At 45.0% G+C, this 22,305-nt stretch overlaps 1 protein-coding gene across 23 annotated transcripts in view; it reads left to right on the top strand.

Annotated features, from left to right (window-relative positions):
* Nucleotides 1–12,346: 12,346 nt before the first annotated feature.
* The window catches only part of MTSS1 (MTSS I-BAR domain containing 1), a 129,050-nt gene continuing 119,091 nt past the window's right edge, over nucleotides 12,347–22,305 (top strand). For 12 of the 23 annotated variants that reach the window (XM_065054383.1, XM_065054377.1, XM_065054376.1 and 9 more), the window contains exon 1: nucleotides 12,350–13,077. In XM_065054383.1, coding sequence (XP_064910455.1) covers nucleotides 13,006–13,077 — 72 coding nt within the window. In that variant the 5' untranslated portion in view covers nucleotides 12,350–13,005. Of the gene's footprint in view, nucleotides 13,078–22,305 lie in introns of all 23 variants that reach the window. The other 11 variants (XM_065054381.1, XM_005507289.3, XM_065054380.1 and 8 more) reach the window with 4 other exon arrangements.

Raw genomic sequence — 22,305 nt, 5'->3', positions numbered from 1 at the left:
GTCATAAAAAAGAATAATCTGACTAAATTCTGCTTTAGTTTCAAGGATTAAGTTTAGCTGAGAGGGTCTTGCTCAAGATCAAGGCATGCAAAAGACATTCAATCAATTAAATCAATGCAATGCCATATCTACAAAATCCTCATTATCAGATTTCACATACGATATGCTGTTATCACAATAGCCAATCCTTTCTTCCAGCAACATAAATGGGAGACTTGCCACTAGCATCAGTGGAAAGTGCACTGAATCCTGAAGAAATTAAATAGCCACCTGGCAGAACAAGGCTCCGCCATTACATAGACTGGGATGGTATAAATAACCACCCACATCTTGAAAAATTAATGCCCCAAAAGCTCTGTTTTATTGGGATATCAGAGAGACGAGCTGACACCGTGTTTTCAAACAACTGCCGCTGCAGCAGCCATGCATGTGCTGTGCCCTCCGTGCATGGTCTGCACAGGAGCAGGGGGAGCAGCTCTCACACAGCCCTGGCACACTCAGCTTCTTGCCTGCGACAGAGGGATGGGATGGAGGGGGAAAGCAAGTCCAACGAGTGATCACAGTGGGAGAGAAATACCAAAATCTGGAAGCATATTTCCTCTTTGTTCTTTGGTACCGCTGTCCCAGATTGCATTGGCAATCAATGCATGGTTAATGCAAGGGAATAATATTATGTTCCTTGTAAAATTACTTCTTCTAGCTGCATTTAAGTAAATTCAGAAATAGAAAAGGGAGAATGGAATATATTTATTGCACTAGCTCTGATAAATATTTTAAACGCACTGCTTGCCATCTTTGCATTTACTTTATTACTTGGAAAGCTCAGTACCTTTAAGAGCAAAGTTGCTGAATTCGACTGAATGTTGAACTCTTGGCAGGTGACAGAAAAACCAGCTCACTGGCTTCTCTTATTACCTTATTTTTAATCCGCTGGTACCACTGCAGTGCTCTGCAGTGTATTTTGTATACAAAAATAAAACGTCTGCGTTTTTCAGTGAGATACTCTAATACAATAATTTGAATACAAAAGCTTCTAATAACAGATTCTTCCTTAAAAAAAACCCTCCCAGATATGGTCTATACTGTCACATAATATATGCCTGCTTAAAATATCATATAGCCTGCAGCCTTGTGTCTCTGATCACATCACACTGTCCACCTTTGCAGTCTGGGGAAGATCTTGGCTTTGCGTTGTGCTCTGAGAGGTAGGGACAGCAAGTCAGTTCTCAGCTTCAGGAGCCCTTTGTGGGAAAGACAGAAACAAAAGGTCCAGCTGGTTTGTCCCAGGGCAGGTTCCAGCTCAGTTTGATTCTGTTCAGCTAATGCAGCTGTGCAGGACGGGGGCATGAAGCCTTTCCCCAGAGTTGTGGGGCACCAAACTTTCAGGACATTGTGTCCTCTGTCACCTGACTATCTTAGCAAAAGTCGGCTGGGAACTGGTCTTCAAGGCTGCTGGTCTTCTTCTGATGAAGTCCAGGCCCTGTCCTTAGCAACAGAAGTGCTCTGAAGTCTTCAGAAAGTAGGAACCCGTCTCACACACTTGTTCCTTGGGAAGCTCTTCTCAAAACCCAGTCCTGCTGCCACCCGGCTTACCTGTCACTCCCTCTTCCCACCCAGCTTCATCACCCACACTTCACCGTGGGGTTGAGGTCTTGCCCTGGCAAAACCATGGATGTGAAAGAAAGATCCCTTTTGATCAGAGGTTAGTGAGGGAGGAAGAAGAAGTGGCATGAGGTGAAAATGGGGCTAACATCTCCCCAGACCCAGCCCTTGTCACAGTCACTTCATCAACAAGAGCAATTATGAGAATCTCAAGAAGAAAAGGATCAGCCAAAGAGTACAGGGCAGGGCTGTCAGGCCTCACCTCCTTTTTGCTTCACACTTCTTTAGGAAAATATGTCACTTGAATGCAAGGAATCCTTCACTTATCTCAAGGTGCTGGTCTGTACTGGATTTCTTTCCAATGGTAAGAAATTATCAGGTTCCAATATTGTATTTTTATATATCTTGGAATAAAGTCGCACAGTTTCCCCTCACTTCTGCATGATTCACCTTGCCCTGCAAATCCCGCTGAGTGGATTACGATGTTTATTGCTCTGCCTTGCAATATTTTCTTCCCACTTATGTGAACAACCTGCAAGAAAACAGTCGTTAATGACCTCTCCTCCTGTCACGCATGGCTGAATGACCAGTGGGACTGTTCACCCTGTCACACTGAATGCCAAACCGAAGGCACATCCTCCATCCTGCCAGATAGATGCCACCACAGCCCTGGCGCAGGGGTGGCCGGTCCCTCTGAGGCTGCAGTGCCCATGCAATGAAGACAGGAAGCCAAGGGACGGTGTTTGAGCGTTTTAGTCTGAATTATTCACTTCATGCCACATAAATGTGGCCTGGAGGAGCGGAGAACCCAGTCTGTGGCTCCATGTGGTTCAAAGCAGAAAGGAGACCAGGGATTTGACTTGAAGAGGTCTACAGCGCACCAGGTTCAACCAAGGGGTCTCCAGATCCAGGCAGCATTTGTCCTGGAACTACCAAGGGAAGCAAGACAGTGCAGTACCGTGCTTCATCACGCTGCAGGGCGTTGTGTCTTCTCCAGGCCTAAAGCTGCCACATGAAGCAAAAAAGAAGGAGAACGTTTTGTTTGCCTTCTGGGATGCTCTGCTGGTGGTGTCCCTGTAGCCCTCTACAGCAAGACTCTAGGATGGACATTGCCATTACCCAGAGGTACCTTTACAGTTTTTAAGTGTTTTAGAGGAAAAATTAGATTTGCCAATCTAATTTGACACTAGTGAAATTTTACAGGCAATTAAGTTGGGTTGTTGTTTTTTTTTTAATTTCCCAGTACAAATCAGAGGCTGCAAGGACATCTTCATATTATCACCTGTACTTCTTAAGTTGGACTGAGTGCTCCATTAATAGTACATCAACAGAGTGCAATGTGGGCATCTCAGACGGCTGCTGTCAGAGGTCCAGGCTCACCCGTACTCTGGACCCCCCTTTTTATCTAGCAAACTGCTCTCCGCAGTCTGTGTTGACACACTGTGGAGCACGCAGTGGAGATGCAAGGAAAGGAGGGGATGGAGGTGGCATGTTTCACTTCTCTTGGGGACAGCGTATGTTTGAAAGGTGGCAGGATTTCTGAGATAAAGCAACGTAATGAAAGGGCAGGGAAGGGGAGCAGTTGGGAAAGATTAAGGCAACAAAATACCCTAGGAAACACTGTTTTCCAGAAAAATCATCAGAGGAAAATGCTATTCTGATTAACATTAAGTTGTCCCTCTTATTGTTTTATCTGCGAGGCAGGATGTAGGGCAGAGCAGAGAGCAGGGAAATGGCAGCCTCCTCATGGAGCCAGCGCCGCAGCTGAGCTGACGGAGTATCTAGGTCAGCGTGCAGTGATTCTTTGCAGATGACTGGGACCTACAGAGCCGAAGGGCGGCCTTGACAGTAGAGCCAAGCGCTCTTTTTGCAACTGAAGGGCGGAAAATCTGCTCCCCCTTTCAAGCAGCATCGTGGGAGGGGACCCTGCGCCACAGCCTCTGTCAGCTGGAACTAAGGCCCATCAGCCCCGCTCACCCTCCCCTGGGAAATCAGCGTTGCCACGGGATTCAGAGACAAAAGGCTAAAAGACATGGGTGTCAACCAACACCCAGATATCCAGGGAGCATAGTTTTAACCCTGAAACCAAAACCAATGTGGAAGCTCTCCTCTAAAAAAACGACGCTTTCCTTTCTCACACATGAGAGCAGCATCAAATGTTACTGAGAAATAACTTTTCTGGTTTTAAGGTCTCTACTCACCTTTGAAGTTTGCTGCGTTTCACGCAGGTTTTGGGAAAGGCTTGTGCCTTCAAACACTTGTCTACTTTTTCCAAATATCCTAGTTGGCCTAATGAAAGATATTACTTCTGCCAACAGCATTAGTGTCCTCAGAAGAGATACAGTTTTGGACACCAACACAACGCCCACTGGGCATGCATAGATCGTATATCATGGGAACTTTCTCCCTCCTGCTGCTCTGCCTCAACCCACTGGGACAAGAGCATGAAAGGATCAGCGCTTTCCCTCTGTATCATCCCTGAGCATCAGTAAGACTGGCAGCTGTCTCTCAAGATTTGTGCTAAACCCTGTGTCTTCTTTAGAGGTTGATTGATGCAGCCACAGCCTTCAAAGTCAAAAGACACAGTTAGATCATCCTGTCGGGTAGCACAAGCCGCCAGGACTCGTACTAACTCTTGTTTTGTTAAAACATGGCCTTCAAAAAGAAGACAGTCTACTCCTCATTCAACAGATGCAGAAGATGGAAGATCTGTTATTTCCCTGTACTGACAGAAGTTTAGAAAGTCATTTATGAGGTTATTCTCAGTTGTTGAAAGCATCAGGTGAATTTTCCTCATAATCTTGATTCCTGGGAGAAGAATACATCAAATTTTGTGCTCAGCACATAAACTGTTAAACAGTGATGCCAACCAGCTAAATAATGTGCCTTGATACTGAATCTTTAAAGACATACTACAGATGAAGTGCCGTGTAATTCAGGATTTTGAGTGGGAATAATGAGAAAATGACAGGGCCAGGAGAAACTTTTATGTTTCTAGAATAAAGGCAGCTGCTTCTGCATATGCTGAGAAAGGAAAGTGACGATTAACATAGGGATTTGGGGGCAGAAAGTATCTGCTATTTTTATTTTGGGTGACAACTACCACATTACAGGTGTTAATCTAATAATATCCACCTTGTTTAATACCAGCGTGCTTTGTCCGAATTAGTCAGCCTCACACAGATCACTCCTTTGTTTCTGCCATAGCAGAACTTTCTAGATCAGCATTTTTTATTATGAACATTTCTGCTTAAATCCCTCATGTTCTGATGCTGGAAGATTTCCTCTTCAAACTGGCATTACAGGGTAAAGAACAAAAAGATCCAGAGTAGAACACACGTCATTTAGCAAGTGCACAGTATTGTGCTCTTTATATGTGGGCATGTACAGGAGTGGAGCATTTGATAAGACATGAGGAGTTCACTCTAATCTCAGATCTGTCCGCGCATCTTTCCCTTGGCCCATGGAAATGACCCCATAAGTTAAATCTGGAGTAGGGAGTACAGAGTGCAGGGTCTGGTAGAGTCAGGACTATTGCAATCCACGTGATAGAACTAGTACAAAATGTTACTAATTGAAGACTTGGAAAGAAGATGAAGGGAAGAGAGAATGAAACTGTCATTACCCAGTATTTTGACTGTTGAATCTGGACTATTCATAGTAATGCACCAAGTGTATCTATCCAATTGCAATAATGAGTGACAGATGACAACTTTGCAATTAGGTTTTCCTTCCCCACCTCCAAAATTAAGGTCACAACCTTTTCTATTTACTTTTGGGATGTGGTAAATTAGAGCTTTGGCTTCATTACAAAAATTAATTAAAATAGTCACACAATGGCACCATTCATCGCTGCGCTTGTCCCTCCCTGCAGTGTGTCCTCATGTCAGCTCTCTTTGGTTTTAGTCCCAAATTCCAGTACGTGCTAGCCTGCCTGCATTATTTGGATCAGTAGACTAGATTTTTCTTTTTGTCCACCTTCTTTGTTTCATTGCAAGGGCTCCTCTTGTTTCTAATTCTTCTGTTTCTCTTTTTTGAAGACACTGTACACTAGCAGGCTCTCAGCATGACCTGATCCCCCCAAAATGCCGTGGGGTTTGCAGCAGAAGTTTAACTTTGACCCATAGCAGAAACCTCTACCTAACGATTCCTCCTTACTGACATCCCAGGTGTCTGGGTCTGGAAAACAGGATTTGTGTTCAAGTTGCTTTCATCAGAATTTCAAAAAATAAACATAACTATAGAGACAGGAAAAAAAAAACCAAACCAAACCTGACTATTCCGCACTTACACAGAGCTGGAAGTCTGCCCATTGAAATAAGTTTCTTTCTTTTTTTTTTCTAAACCATTTCTTTGTGAATGTAATGCTTGTTTTAAAAGCTGGATTTATGGCCTGGCAAAAAATAATGTTTTCTTTTATAGGAGAAAGTGTTGCATTATATTTCACATGACCACGTCCTGAGGTGGTTCAATGCACTGAATTCTGTGCGTACCAACAAATACGGATCTCACAGATTTCAGGAATAGTGACCCACTACAAATTTCTGCTTGATGGGAAGTACAGAAGAACTCAGATTCATTTTATATCAGGAGAAATGGCTGACAGAGGCTTGGACTAATGTATGTGCTGTAGATACAGCCCAAGAGGCAACTGTGATATATATGTATAATTATACTGAAGTCAAAGTTGGTGCTGCTTTAAAGAAGATAGCATGAACTATTTGCAAAAGTGATACCTATCATAGGCTTTACTTCTACAAAGCTTTTAAGCGTGTATGTAACTGTAAGCATAACTAACCTGATTTTTTTTTTCACTTACTGCTTGTCTACACAGGTACACTCAGGAAATTTCATCCGAATTAATTTAGGGTGTGACTTCAAGATGCATTGGCTAAACAGCTTTAAAATGTGAAAGGGAGGCCAGTTTTTGTGGAGTGAATGTGTCCACACCAGAACCTGATGTAAGGCAATGAAGCCAGTTTGAAAGAGAGTTCAGATCCACAGTTCTGGATATTTAAAGCTGTGTTGGCTGGAGATGCAAAACAAGAAGGTATCTCCCAGGGAATGAGCATGGGAATGGTTATACTTTGAAACATGAAAAGGTAGTCTTCTTCTGGGCTAAAATAACCTTTTGTTGTAGGCTTAATTTTCAGCCAAATCAGGTCCCTGCATGACCATCATACAGCAGCCTGAGCTCCGGTGCCGGTGACATGGGACGGCGTAGGGAGGAGGTCACACAATGAGACTGTGGACTTGCACAGGATGAAAGTGCCCACATATCCTTGGCCATGAGAGCTCCTCTGCCCATTTATTGAGGTTCATCATGCAAGAGCTTTAAGAGCGATGGCAGGAGCATTGCTTGGACGGAAGTGATAGACCTGAGTGCCTTCTCTGCATCTACCAGCCTGAGGTGGCAAATGTGGGCAAGAACATTTCACATTCCCACTACTACAAAATGCGACCTGTCTGTAACGCCCTTGATAACATGCAAGCCTTGATTCTCAGCTTTTGTGCCTTGTGCACGGAGAAACATGTGGGAAGGACTATTTTTCCTACTTGTCAGTGTAGGGGAAGATTATTTTAGTCCCTTAAAAATCAGCATCTTGCCCACTCTCTGCTCCGAATGAATGATATCTCATGTTGGACTTTGCTGAAAATGCATTTTTGTTTTCCTTCTGAGAAAAGCTTGCAGCCGAAAATGAGACCGCATTGATATTTTGCTGCAGAGTTGTTGCCTGTAGGTAGGCTTTAGATGGAGCTCTTCTATGGAAATCAATCCTGATAAAGCAATAGCAGCTGTTACTTTGCCAGCAAGCAGCAAGCAGAAACAATTGCAGAGGTATCCCCACTACAGCAATGCTACGTGGTAGTTGAAAAGCAATTCAGGACATAAAAATAACCCAAATATAGCTGGAGAACCACAACATTGTTATTTCTCGTGTTCTGCAACCAGAGATTGTAACCAGCTGCTCCTGAGTAAAAGTGAATGCTTCCTGACCAGGTCCCCACTTCCAGGAATGACCGGTGAATAATTAAGCCTCTTTAGATATAATACAGATTTTTTGCTAGTCATAAAGAGGGTTAATTATTTAATATTTGTAGCGCAGTTGGGATGGCTGGATCACATGGATTCTGTTGGGTTTCCTGGTTGTATTGCTGTCATCCTGCCTCTCCATCCATTGTAAAATGAGCTCATCTGCTTTTATAGACAGATCAGGATTGTCCATGGTGAGCACCTTGGGGACTGAAGGAAATCATGTTGTCTCTTGGAAGCTCTTGGGCTCTTTTTCCTCGGTCTCTAAAGAAGAAGACACCACCATCCTTCAAACTATGAAGCACTATTAGAAAGCCTCCAACAGGGACAGAATACTGGTTCATTTAAAAAAAAATCAAGAGCCCACATTTGCTTTTCAAGTTTATTAAAATATTTTAAGAAGGCTTAGGGATGAAAGATTCTGTGGCAATATAATGAAGCACTATAATATTAATTTGCATCAATTTCTTAAAGAGATAATTCAATTAAATAGTTCCGCCTTTAGCAACCTATTTTTTAAAAAATCGTATCTCTTTTGAACTGTCAGCCACTTGAAGGAACAGCCCTTGATTCTTTCTTTATTGTATGCTAGATGAGGTAATTTTTCCTTTGGGGAATAACATTAGCTAAATTAGGAACACTGTAATTTAAAGGTGATTAAGTACCTTTTGTGATTGTTGTTCTATGACTTCAATCTGATAACACTGAAGTGCATGTGTAATCTGCTCTTCCACGGGGCTACTCGCATTCATAAGTAGGCTTAAATCTGTGTAAGATCAGGACCTAAATAAGCACCAGCTGAATGTTTTTATGGCACGTTGACAGTGTGTATTTGTTCTGATCGCAGTGACATTTCGCACTTGTGCTCTGAGCAAAACCACTCAGAATGCTTTTAAAAATGGGATTTTCATTGTACAGAAGGAGAAAGCAAGGCACAGAAACGTGAGTGGACACACTCTGGTCGTACGGCAAGTCTGCCGGCAGACGAGGAGCAGGACGTGGATTCCTGACCTTCATGGGTTTGTGCCCTGGTTCACTCTGCTGAATTTTGTGCCTCTGTACCCAGCCCGGGAGGAGCAGCTGGAACAACCCTGGCCAGGCAAACTGACAAAGTCATTGCTCAACCCACCCTCTTATCTCCAGAGATATCCACCCTCTTATCTCCTGTATCAAAAATAGCGTGGTCAGCAGGACAAGGGAAGTGATCCTTCCCCTGTACTCTGCATTGGTGAGGCCACACCTGGAGTATTGTGTTCAGTTCTGGGCCCCTCAGTTCAGGAAAGACATTGAAGTGCTGGAGCGGGTCCAGAGAAGAGCAACACGACTGGTGAAGGGACTTGAACACAAGACCTATGAGGAGAGGCTGAGGGAGCTGGGGTTGTTCAGTCTGGAGAAGAGGAGGCTTAGAGGTGAGCTCATCACTCTCTAGAACCACCTGAAGGGAAGTTCTAGCCAGGTGGGGATTGGTCTCTTCTCCCAGGCAGTCAGCAATAGGACAAGGGGGCATGGGCTTAAACTCTGCCAGGGGAAATTTAGGTTGGATATTAGGAAGAAATTCTTTGCAGGGAGAGTGGTCAGGCATTGGAATGGCTGCCCAGGGAGGTGGTGGACTCACCATCCCTGCAGGTTTTTACATAGAGATTGGACATGGCACTTAGTGCCATGATCTAGTAAATGGACTGGAGTTGTACCAAGGGTTGGACTTGATGATCTCTGAAGTCTTCTCCAACCCAGTCGATTCTGTGATATCTTAACCAGCAGCCTTCTTGAAGTCTCAGTGGAAGAGCCTTTCCATCAGCAGAGCACCCAAAGTGTTGAAGGATGTCAGAACAAGGGTTACGATTGCGCCGTTGACAAATTTTAAGGTGGACATCTGTTGGGGGTTGCCGAGTAAGATGCACGCAGCCAACCCACCATCAAGAAGTGGCGCTGGCATTTGCCCATGTGCCGGGATATTTTACAGAATGTCATCACTTGGTAATGAAATGTTCCCCAGTAATGATGGCTCACAAACACAGAAATAGCCTTTGCCCATATGAAAGTTTTGCAAATAATGCTTGCAGGAAGTGATTTGCTAGGAATCAATCACGCAGATCCCAGAAATAATGTGACAGATGGTAACCTGACGTTACCGCAGCATCACCAAACTACTTTTAACTCACACTTTAAACAACCGTTTGGACTCAGGTCTTTAAAAAAAAAAGTTAACTCTCACTCTACAGCTGGTTGAAGCTGAATTACCATCCCACAGAAAAATCTATCATTAAAAGTCACTAAAAGACAGAATAAAATTAGAAGTCTGAAATTTCCTTCAATGCAAAAGAAAAAAAAAGTCAGTCATCATGACCCTGTTTTGATGGCTTTAATTTATATGCTCTTGCTTTATTTTTTGCTGTGTTCTGCTGCAAACAAAAATTTAAAATATAAAATTAAAAACTTCATTATTCTAAATGATACATACAATGAAAATTTAACAAAATAGGTTTTTAAATTAAAAATACTGACAGGAATAAATAGTTTTCTGTCTGCAATGTTTCATTTTGATTTTTTGTCCTACGAATATATAGTTTGTTGAAATCGCCATGCCTCCATTTTTCATGACCCAGCACGTTCTGACACAAAAATGTTCCACCTGGACAGTTTTGATAGGGTATCTCTAGGTTGTGACTGGGCACACTCGAGTCACAGTGGTTCAGCAGGTTACTCATCATAACCAGTGCCGAGTACGGCTTCTCCTTCAAATCTGCAAGGTAAAAAACATTCTCTAACAACGTGTGGCTAATTTACTTATAATTTGTGGAGGTTTGAAATGATTAGTTCCTTGGTCTATTGTATACCTGCGTGCTGTTCCATCACTGCATGAAGACCTGTTGCTTTGCACAGAGCAGAGAGCCCCGATTTATTAACGAAAGCATCAATGCAGTCCTTAAACAACAGCCTTTTCCTTATAGGAGGTTTTTTTCCCCCTGTCCCACATGCATCGTGCACTCTGCTACCTTCACTTTCGCACTGGAAGTTCTCGTTCCCAGAAGGGGGGCAGCCAAACCCCTACTTGTGCTAAAACAAGGGCCATCCCAGAAACGGAGCAGCTGAAGAAAGCAAAGCAGGCCACCAGCTTTCCCTGCCGAACTGCTGGATGTGACACCGTCCCAGGGGACCACTGTCATGCCAGTTGTGTGACAGCACCTGAAGATCCGAGTGTGATGGACAGGTGTCATTATCGCAAACCACCGGGGCATTTGCTGGGCTCTTCTTTGGGAGAAAGGGTCATACAGAAAAAATGCATGGCTCGGTCAGACCTGGGTGGTGTTTCCTCCTGCAGTGAAGTGAGGAAAAGCACTCAATTTATGCTTTTTGGGGAAATTGCTGCGGCAGCCTGTGCCGCCACGGTCCCACGGGAAGCAGGGCACCTGTCCAGCCTTTCTCTTCAGTGCTAAATTAACATGGGGAACGTAATCTGTCACATGAGTGTACATAGATACTGGTGGGAAAAAAGCAAAATATCATGGTGACCACACTGGTTTCCAGGCAGAGTTTGTTGCATAAATACATTTCACAACTTTTTAATTTTAATAACTTAAGTTTCTAAACTTCCATCTCAGTCATGGTTGTGCATGTACTTGTGTGTGCATGTACATATGAAGACAGAAAAACCCCCAACCTCCTCACTGTAAGGGCTAAGGCTTATTCTCCCAGACTTAGTTTTTCCTGGTTCTGCATCTGTTTTTTTATAAAATCATGTGGTGACACAGCCTGTTTCTCCAGGCTTGTGTTTCCCCTGGGGTTCGTGATTACAGAATCTTTAGGCCTGAGCTCCCCATAATAGTTGGGGACATGCTTTTATATCAGTGAAATGGAGAGTCCCAGGGACCTCAGTACTTTCAGCTACGTTGCTGATGTCCCTAGCAGAAGCACAGGCACCCGTGTTTGCAGGACCTGTGCCATGGCCTCTGTGCATGTATCAATGCATAACTTTGATAGGAATGTTTTGCAAAATTTGGCATAATGTGAAAGCTGAATGACTTAAAAAAACCCATGGTTTATATAACTTACGTTAACACCCTTAAATATAGGCTTGCGTTTGTGGGACAGGAGGGATACCTGGCCCCACATACTCTGTGATTAAAGCTGCTGCTGACTGTAGAATCATGGAACAGTCTGGGTTGGAAGGGACCTTCAAAGATCATCCAGTCCAACCCCCTGCAACGAGCAGGGACATCTTCAACCAGATCAGGTTGCTCAGAGCCCCATCCAGCCTGGCCTGGGATGTCTCCAGGGATGGGGTATCCACCACCACCTCTACACCAGGTTTGTAGGCTCACGGAGTGCCTTCAACTCAGGTGTTCGAAAGCACTGGGCTGAGGCAGGTGTTTTTCACCAGAACCAAGTGAATTTTGGCAATTTCTGTGAATGTCATGAGAAAAATAGTCTCTTCGCCCGGCGCTAACCATTCAGGAGGGGCCGCCCCGAGGGGTGGGACGCGGCTTCCCCCAGATCACGGGTTCGCCGCCTGCGCCCCGTGGGTAGAGGAGGGGGGCAGCATCGCTCCCGCCGCCAGCGGGGCGCGAACCCTTAACCCGCTGCCCGCCGGCCGCCGAGCCCAGTCAGCGGCTGCGCTGGTGACGCGACCGGTGGGCGGGGCGGGGCGGGGCGGGGCGTTCCGCGCGGGCGGGCGCAGCGCGGGGCCGGGCCGGGGCGGGCAGCGCCGCGCGGGCGGGGCGGGCGTGTGCTGGAGCGGGCGGGCAGCGGAGCGGGTGTTGTAGCTGTAGCCCGGTCTGTCGGGGCTGGCAGGGACCCCCTAGGCTGCGCCCCGGGGAGCGGCTTGAAGCGCAATCTCATTTATTTTTATAGATCTATAGATACATATATATATATATTTTTTTTTTTTTTCTTATTTTTGGGGGTGTGCGTGCGCATCTGCCCAGCGCCGCGGAGCTGACGGGCTGCGGGCTCCCGCCGCCCTGAGCGCGCCGCCGTGCCGGCCGGTCGGGGCCGCCGCCACCGCCACCGCCGGGGCCGTTGTGCGCAGAGATGGATTTGGGGGCCGCCCGTGCGTGGGAGGGTCGTGCCCGCTCGGCTCCGAACCCCCGGGTGCTGCTCAGCGGGGCGGGCAGGAGCGTGTGAGAGACAGGCGGCAGTAGCGCTGGATTGTATTTTTTCCCCGGTTTTACATTTTTAGAGGTGTAGGCAGACAGGGGTTCAGGTGTGTTGTGTTTTTCTTTTTTTCTCGTTGCCCACATCGGCTCGTTTGCTCCCCACCTCCTTTTTTTTTCTTCCGCGAGGTGGGAAGCTGGGGTGTCTCATTTTTCTTTAGCTCAGTAGTGAAATTGCAGCAGTTTCTGCCTCCTCCAGTGTGCTCGGCGAGGAAAATGGAGGCTGTGATAGAGAAGGAATGTAGTGCGCTCGGAGGGCTCTTCCAGACCATCATCAGCGACATGAAGGTAAGAGACCGAAGGGTTTTTGGAGGGACCCGGGTGAGAGGAAACCTGTTCCCCACCTGGCTTGGAGAAACTTTGCACGATGAGATGCGGCAGCACCGGGGGGCGGTGGCGGCGCGACCTCCCGGCCCGGCCCCGGGTCCTGCTGCTATTTCGGGGACCCTGCCCGGGGCTGGGTACGTGTCCCCGCTGGGGAAGCCCCCTGGAAAGGGGCTGCTTGTAAATGCTTCACCCCCGTGTTTTGGGGGTTGCGAGTTGCTTCCAGGACACCACCTCTGCCTCCCTCTTTTCTCCGTCTCTCCTGCTCAAACATGCAATCTGTTATCTTGCACCAGGGTCAGCATTTTCCAAACCTGTCTTTTCTTTTTTTTTTTTTTTTAATATTATTTTTCCCCTCCTACGCTTCTTTTTTTTTTTTTTTGGCTATTTTGGGCTGTCAGGATAAACGCATCGAGGCGGGAGCGTGGTGTGGAGGAGACGGGCACGGTGCATGTCAGCCGTGGGGTGGGGCTGCAAAGGGCAATGTTGGGGTTTCTGTGCCATGCTGGTGGGCACCACGGGTTAAAAAATCATCTCAGCCTGGAGATGCTCAAAAGTTGATGGGTGCCTGGATTAAAATCGCTGCTCAGTCGGCTGTGTGGTATTATTTTCGTGGTGTGCATGTTCATGGAGGTGGTATTTGCTGCTTTCTGTGCATAAATGCAAAGGTCTCAAGTTGCTGGCTCTTTTCTACCAGCCATCAGAAATCAGCGCCGACCCCTTCTACCAAAGGGTGCCTTGGAGAGGGACACTCCCAATCTATGCTTGGCAGCCAAGGGCACTTCTGCAGGTTTTTCTGTGGACGAGCGGCTGCCTCCTGCCCTGAGCTCCTGGAAATAAATAGCTTGAAAGCATTGGTGTGTTCTGCCGGTCGTGCCTCCCAAAAGCCCGGGCTGTGGGTGCCCTGGCTGCAGCACACAGCCGTACTGCAGAATACTGCAGTGCTCCCCTGGACAAGGGCAGCTTGTCATCTTCCCAGGGCTGGCTGGGGAGGATGCACTGGTCAGGAGATGTTGAGGGACACGTCAGATGATGGGGAGACCACCGTAATTTAAAGGCAGTGACCATGTGTGCTGTGCTTCTGCCAGCCAGGGACACGGGATTTCTGTGGGTGTTTTAATCAGTGCAGGGCTGATGAGGAGGGAGGGCTGCGGGAGAAAAAGCCGCCAAGTAGTGCTGGAGGAAGATGGGGTTTGCTTTAGGAGGGAGCCTGGCAGAGCTGAATGGCTTCCAGTGTAATTTTTGTAGGTGGCAGAAGAGCTGTTTGCCCTACGAGTTATTTTTTGGCAAGGGTTCATATGCACTTTGCTCTCAACAGACCTTAGGAGACATTTAATTAAAAGCATGGCTTGTCAAACGCAGGCAGATGCAGAGAGGAGGCGAATGTGTGTGTGTGTGTATCCATCAAGACGATGCTGCAGTCCTGGCCGTGGTGTTCCTTGGGCTCTCAGCCCCTTCGTATTTTTAATAATGACTACACTTTAAAACAACAACCCCCCAGAAAAAGCAGGAAATGGTCACAAATCTTGGAATCATTGTAGTGGGCTGTGCAGGGAACACGCAGGAGATGTTTGTTCCAGATGAAGTGTGGGTTTGGGTTTGAGCACGGAGGGACACCGAGTATGTTTATTCTCCACTTCTTTCTATAAGCAATGCATTTGATTTTTCTTGCTCTTAAACAAACGGGCCTTTGCTGTGTGGCTTTATTTCTTTTTTTTTCCTTTGCACATTGTTACTTGCATGGGAATGCTGCTCATCAAAAACATGTTGACATGAACTTATGGAGATGGGCACAGGTGTGAATATTTTTTCTTAATCCTCCGTAGTAGTGGAACCTGTTTTGTGAACTGGCAATTACTTGGGGGGTGCCGGGGGAGTTTAGCAATGTGGTGGTTGTTACGGTTTAAAAGAAATCTATTCATTTGTTTAGCATGAGCAGAATAAGTAATTTTTACCTGTAGCTCAGTTTGATGCAGCTAATGCTGTGCGGCTTATGAGATGCACTAGGATTCTTTGTGAATTCTGCACAAAGGATTGTGACAATTTCAAAGAAGAAGTAGCTATTTTTTGACAGCTAACCAGAACCTTTCAACTCATCATATCGTTAGTAGTAAAGTGAGAAATTAGCATTCTAAGTGCTGTTTCCCGTAGCGAGGTCTGTGTGGGCAGGCTGCTGGCAGAATCCTGGAGCTGTTGCGTGGGGGTCTGCCCACGCACACCCGGGTGCTCTATCTGTGCCTGTTTCTCATCGCAGCCTGTGATCAAGGCCCCACATGCCCTGCAGCGCTCAGGGCTTTGCTGCAGCATCCACCTTTTCTCTTTTTTCTTTTTTAACCCAATAATTTGCAGGTTCTTCTTATCATGTGTATTGCTCTGCCTGAAACCTAGTTGTAAAGATGGTAGGGTTAATCAACAGGGCATTAAAATGACTCTGAAGTCTTGCCAGTGGATGCAGCCGAGGTGATGAAGATACAGCGTGTGTGGACTGATTTTTCTCTTTGTTCACACTAACACAGAACTAGCTCAGGTGTACCTGTTGTTAATTTTGAGCTCTCCTTGATCTCGACAAGGTTGCAGAAACTGGAATTATAATCCTGAGTAATGTGATTGTTTCCACTTGTCTCTATACTGCATTAACTGTGAAACTTAATGAGGGCAATATATGCCAGCATGACTAGCACATCACATTTTTTGATAGCAAGATTATCTCTTGCTGGCTGAGGTTTCTTGAGCTGCCTTTAATATTTTCTCCGGAAACCACAGATTTATCTCCATCCTCTACCAAAAATAGTTTTTTTGTTTGTTACCCAACAGAACAAGCTCCAAAAGAATTCAGTGTAAATCTAAGTGATTTAGAGAAACAATGTCATTGACTTGAATATAAGAATGGGTAATAAACATCCCATTTATACAGCACTTTAATTTACATCTTCAACTTCAGTCTCCTGACGGGGGGAATCCATGTCTTCCATGCAAAGCAAGGGTCATATTTGTTGAGTAGTATGTGGTGACAGGGTTGTTTGTGGAAAGTCCACAATGGGAACTGTACTTGGCTGTTGTTCTCTAGAATTGGGCTTCGATGCTTTGAGATTTCCAGATCAGATTAAAGAATCATAAAGGTGGGAAAAAGTCTGCCCATCCCACGCTTAAGTTTTGGTCCATTGTCACAGCCCTGGTGTTTCCTCCGATACATCGCTGAGTATGTGGCACTTACAATTTGTTATTCTCTTATGCAAGATCTTTTTCAAAGCATTCAGAGTTTATAAAAGCAAAAATAAAACATCCATGTCCCCTCGGACGAGTAGTTTTGTGTGCTGCATGCAAACGCTGTGCTGTTTCTCTTTGAATGCGGCATCGTTTCTGTAGCTCCCTGTGGGAAGAGAGTATTTGATGTGAATGGTTTGTAACTCATTTCTGGCAATTGAGAAATAAGATGCTGTAATGTGCCGTTAATTTCAATATTTCTTGTCGTGCAAAGCAAATCAGTGCAGATAAATTTTGGGAGGGCCTGTTGTGGATGAGTTTCAAAAGATGTTGTCTTCTCATGCAGAGCAGATTCTCCTTAATGCTGCTTTTCTTTATGAGTCTTGATTTTTCCATTCCTTTTAATTGCATTGTTCTCTGCTGTCTTGAAGGAAAAAGAAAAACAAGGAAACACCTCTGAAACTGTTGAAATTGGCAGTGTTTGTAGTTCATTATTTGCTTGATGCTGGTTCTTTTCCTTTTTTCATGTTCTTTATTTGTCTCACCGCTTCTGCCAGTGTGTGTTTCGGCAGGGCAGGGGCTTGCTGTATATGTATCTACCTGGCAAGATGGGTAATGAGCAGCTGGATGAGTACAGGTTGCTTGTGACTTCCTTTGTACTAATTTTACTAATATACTCATTTACTAATATACTAATTTATACTAATTTTTTTATGGGTGCAGATTCCCAATTGGTCTCAGGCATCTCCCCATATGTGAAGGATGCGCAGGTATGAGGAGGACTGCAAACATTGTCCTGTTGGTGATCAAAAACCAGGCTCCAAAAGGAGGAGTGAAATTCTAGAATTTTTTTGAGATTTTTTTGTATTTTAAGTGTATGTGCCTTATTTATAATAATCTAGCTTGAACACTCAATAAAATCAGCCTTTTGCTTTTGGCAGTAACCTCTGCTTTAATACTATAAAGGAGGTGAGCCCTTCACTCCATTGCTACTGCTGGGACCCTGGGGCAAGAGGGTGTTGCACCTTTGCTTTTGCCATGTGAAGCTCTTGGTTAAAGCAGAAAAGTCGTGAACATACAGGCATGGGAAACATTTTTGTTTTTGCAGCCTCTTATCTCCCATTAGGAAGTGACCGGTGAGAAGCAGTATTTTAATCTTGCTTTCTTCGTGGAAGATGAAGCTTGGGGCTGGTCACATCAAGGATGAGGAGCCGTTCGTTAAGTAGGAGTGATTTGCTTGCGAGGGATGGCCCTGTGCTGTTCACACAAATAATATAAATTGAGTGGGGAAAAAATATTTGTTGAAACAAATAGAAATGCTGAGGCAGTTACTGTGGCATGCACAGCTGTAGGTCTTCTGTGTTTGTGTTAATCCAAGGGACAGCCCGCATGTATCAGTGAATATGGGCAAATTTGTTCTACCCTGACATGTCGTAAGATGACAGCTCTTCAGCTGTGCTTTATTTGAAGTTTGAGATCTCTGTGGAGATTAGGAATGCTCAGCTCAATGATTTTTGAGGTCTAGTTTCAGTGCAGCAGTTAAGGCTGATAACTATTGTAAGGAAAAACAAATGTTTCATGTGCAACAGGCAGGTACAGGCTTGGAGAGGAAAGGGCGTCTCTGTGCTCCCTTTCCCACGCGTGCTGTGTGGCGCTGGTATGTCCCTTGCATGACAGTCTTTAGGGCAAACGATTTATCCCAAACCTAGCGAAACAATATTTCTTCCCCCTTCCCAAAAAGCGTGAAATTACTTCATTTATGCAGCTTTTGATCTCTATTTTTCCTGAAAGGTTTTACCACTGAGGCATATTGGGCTCAGCTGTGTGCACTGATTTCTTACCCCTGCTGCCTCCCAGAACCTGCTTGCCCAAATGGCTGGTTTGCAGACGCTGAAATTCCTTGTCTTTTGTAAGCAGCTGCAGTATCTCTGTGTAAACATCTTGGAAGGGGAGGGATTGATGTGCAGTGAAGGCTGAGTGATGGTGTGGGAAGGCAGCCCCTGCATCCCTGCTAAATTCTGGGGTTCATGCAACAGGGCGCAGCTGGGAACATACTTACAATTCATCTATTTTTTAGGGACAGTTTCTTTCTTGATCCAAACACTTTTGGGTGAGTGTTAACAATTCATACAACTGCCAGTCATTCTCTGTGTGAGTCCAAGGCTGGCTTATTCTGTGGCATACCCAGGGCTAGGACTTCTAATGTCTTTTAAGAGTCCTTGTTTTGGCTCTGGCAGGACACCAAGCGCTGCATAGCTGGGCTTGCGAGGCTCTAAGTGTGGAAGGAGTTGTGCAGCGCTGCATGAAGCACAACTGCCTGAACAAATGTTGGAGGACAAGAAGTCTGTGTAATTACACCGGTTAATACCTAACAGAGGCTGATATTTCGGAGAGTTTGCTGCTTCCTTCTGCAGCTCCGAGTGCGCAGGAGCTCTGCCAAAGCCTTTCATATAAAATACCTAAAAAACCCATTTTTTTTTGCTATGTGTTCTTGAAAATACAGAAGTTGCTACAGTTGATAGAGTATTCCTGTGAACCTGTAAATAGCATCTTCTGCTTAACAGCCTGTGTGTTTTCAGCTTCTGAAAAACATTTTTAAGGTTCATAGGCTACCCAGAGACCGTGTGGTCCTGAAGATAAGCAGAGACATGGCAGAGAGAAGAATAGGAATTGTATCTAAAAAGGGTTTTTTGTCTTCAGAGCATGCAAAGGTGGGTACAGAGAGGGTTGAGTTAGTACTGTAAAGAGGCCACTCTTTAGAGCAGAGAAAGCTCTCCAGGCTACGTGTAGAAATGCATTTTCTTCTTCAAGTGCATGTTTTAAATTTCAAAATTATGTCTACCTTGATAGCATAGGGTGCCGAGCGCTGCCGCGTTCCCTGGCGTCTATGCTGACCTTTAAGGACGTTGATTGACTTCTTGCTGCTGGGCTGTGAGACAGCCTGGACGCTGAGATGTTTCAAAGGGCCGGAGACAAAATGTCTGGTAGCTTTGTGGTTAAGGCCATAGCAGCTTTCATCATGGAAGTGCTCTGTGTGTGACTTGGCTCCAAAGAATGGCTCCCATTTTACAGAAAGACAAACTGAGTTAATGAGGGGATGTTTTTTTTTTAGTCTCCCGGTATAATACATGTTTCTATCCACACATACACACCACTTCGTTGTCACTGCTTAAGACCTATTGCTATTCCTCTCCCTGTGATAAAGCAGTATTTGCAGGAAGAAGAGATGTCATCTACAAATGACTGATCAACTCTCCACAGAAGTGTCTTGAATCCTTCTCCTGTAATTGAAATTATGGGACATTTCAGTTTCTTAGTGGAGAGCTGGAGCATTTTAACCATAGGTGTGAAGAATTTGGCCGTCTTGTGAGGCTCTGTGTGAGCTCTGTATTTTTCAGTTTTCTGATGAACAACCATGAGCATTGTGTAGCTCCTTTTAGTTCTAGGATGCTAGCTGGTGTGCAGACAGCATTTAACAAATCGTCTTGGATCTTTTTAAAAAGAACACTTACAGGAATGAGCTTGTCAACACTGATTCTGTTGGTGTGCTTGATGCTGGTGATGAGTGTGTAACGAGAGATGTTTGGTTGATGGTACAGAAAGGTTCATATTCTTTGTTCTCATTTTTGTTTTCTGCATGAGCTGCCACCATGAGCATTTTTTTTTTCTGTGTAAGTCAGATGTGTGCTTAGTAGTATCACTGAAGCCCTTTGTGTAGTGGCTTAATAGCGGCTTAATTTGGCATTTTTTCTGTTAAAAAAGCTTCATTTGTGACAAGATGCTTCCAAACAAAACTGTTCATGAGCAAACCAAGTGTCTGACTTGGCGCTTCAAAGTGATTGTTTCATGAGTTGTAATGGAGAGAATTAGCCTGTGACAAGCATAGTTGCACTTGACTCTCTGGCAGGAGCTGGAGTTCATAAAGCACTAAAAAACTTGCTGCCTGGCTGCTGCCTTTTCCCCAGTGGCATCCTTTTGTGGTGAGATGCTTGCCAGTACTTTGGGCAACAGATAATGCCACTTCTTGGGTCCTGGAGATTGTTTTGACTGCTCGTGTGATGGAGGTTGTGTTGAGATCAAGCAAGGAATGCTCAGGAATGAAGGTTTGTCCTTACTTGGGAAGAAGTGAGGACACCCCAGCGGTGTTGGTGAGGTTACCAGCCCAGGGCTGTTGGCTTGAGGCTGTACTGTGTGGGCATTAACTTGAATGAGTGTCTCCTGATTATGCAATTACCTTCATTTTGATCCAACTGAAATACTGTGGGTTTAGGAAATAGCTGCCGATTATGCACAGTGGCCACTTAATGATCGAGTGGATGAAAGGCAGTATTGATGAGTCTCTGAGGAGAAATGCTGTTCAGGCTTGCAAACTTCTTTAGACCTGCAGGGAAGAATCTGGAACTAAATGCTTCCTCTGGAAGACGGCTTAACATCCAGCTTTTTTATCATAGCATGGGATGAAAGGTCTCTAGAAGCTGTGACTGGTTCTCTCCCCATTTGTGTCCCCTCTGTGAATAATTTCCTGTGTTTAGAGAAGGAAAGACTCTATGTTTGTGTATGATGCATCTTCTCACAGTATAACTTTTGTTTGCTAATTACCCAATCTTGGATTTAAACCATGAAGTGGCTGCTTTGGAGTTCAGTTTGTCTTATGAACTATGGAACTGGGTTGTGCTTGGCACAGGTTTGACGTGGACCCTCTTGATGTAGCACAGAGGCCCATGAGTTGGGTTGTGAGCCAGGATGTCAAGAAGCAACCAAGGGGGATGAGTTTTCACAGGTCCTTGCTGTGCTACAGACTGCAGTCGCAACCATGGGGCAACTGGTGTTCTCCGTTGGGGACGTTTAAATATGGGCTGGTGCAGTGCAGGCTCTATTATAATACAAATTAAAGACTAGAGCTCTAAAAACAGGATGGTACTGGACTTAGGTTCCCTCCCCTTTAAACGGTTAGTGAGGTTTAATAAATACCCATGTTCTTGTGAAGAAGTGCTACATTTCAGTGCCCAGGGAACTGGGCATTCTTTGGAGTTCTTCAGGTGTTTTTGGGAATGTAGAAATAACTGATATCTCAGTGTTTTTTTCCCCAGTGGGTTGATTTCCTTTTTCTGGACTTTCCTGATTGGATTTTTAGTCTTGACTTCCTCAAGGTATTATTCCATGATGTGTTTATCTCTATGTCCTAATGCTCTGTTTCGACTGAAAAACGAAACAGTTCAGAAAATACTGAGAGAGTGGTTCTGTGAAGCCTAGAAGAAAAATCTAGTTGACAGATTTTATAATAGCGCATGAGATGTCTTCAGTAGTGTTCTGCTGCATAATTTGCAATGTTGTGATAATGTATCACCTTGTGAAAGCAAAGCTTGGCATGCTTATTTATTCTGTGCATGCTGAGGGAAACTTGTTTCTAAACCTGCCGTTCCCTAAACAAGTGGCAGGAAAAATGTAAATAGATGTATGGATACAAGACTTTGATTTTAATTACTCCTACTATCTTTCCTGAAGGGTAAGTTACAGGTTAAATGACACCTTAATCTGATTTTTGACATGCTTTTACTTTCACTTGCATGCACTATAATCTCTCAAACCTTGAGTTTGTACCTGTCTCCTCTTCCATTCAGCAATGCGTGCGTTCAGCTCTTGCTGTGAAATCCTGTGAAGTTCGTGTCTTGTCTTTTGCTGTTGATGACTTTTCATTCCTTGCCCAGCAAGTGTTCTGCATTAATTGAGAGTCCCTTTTGCTGCTGGAACTAAGCCCAAACTTCCCCTGTGTGTGGCAGTACCTTTAGCTTTGAAAGACAGCAGAGACTTTGCAGTCAGGTAGCTGCTTTCCTTGCCTTGTGGGTGTATTATGCTTTCCTAGAAGACCTCTGTATAAATGTGTTACCCTTCCTTGAAGAGCTCCAGTGAAGAGAAGCTCCCTGGCCTGTCAGAGTTGCCTGTTAAATGGTCATCTAGTTGGATGGATTGTCCAGCCTCAAACTGCTG

Source organism: Columba livia, chromosome 2 (genome assembly GCF_036013475.1).
Source record: "Columba livia isolate bColLiv1 breed racing homer chromosome 2, bColLiv1.pat.W.v2, whole genome shotgun sequence".
Lineage (NCBI taxonomy): Eukaryota > Metazoa > Chordata > Aves > Columbiformes > Columbidae > Columba > Columba livia.
This window is presented reverse-complemented; position numbering and strand designations above follow the sequence as displayed.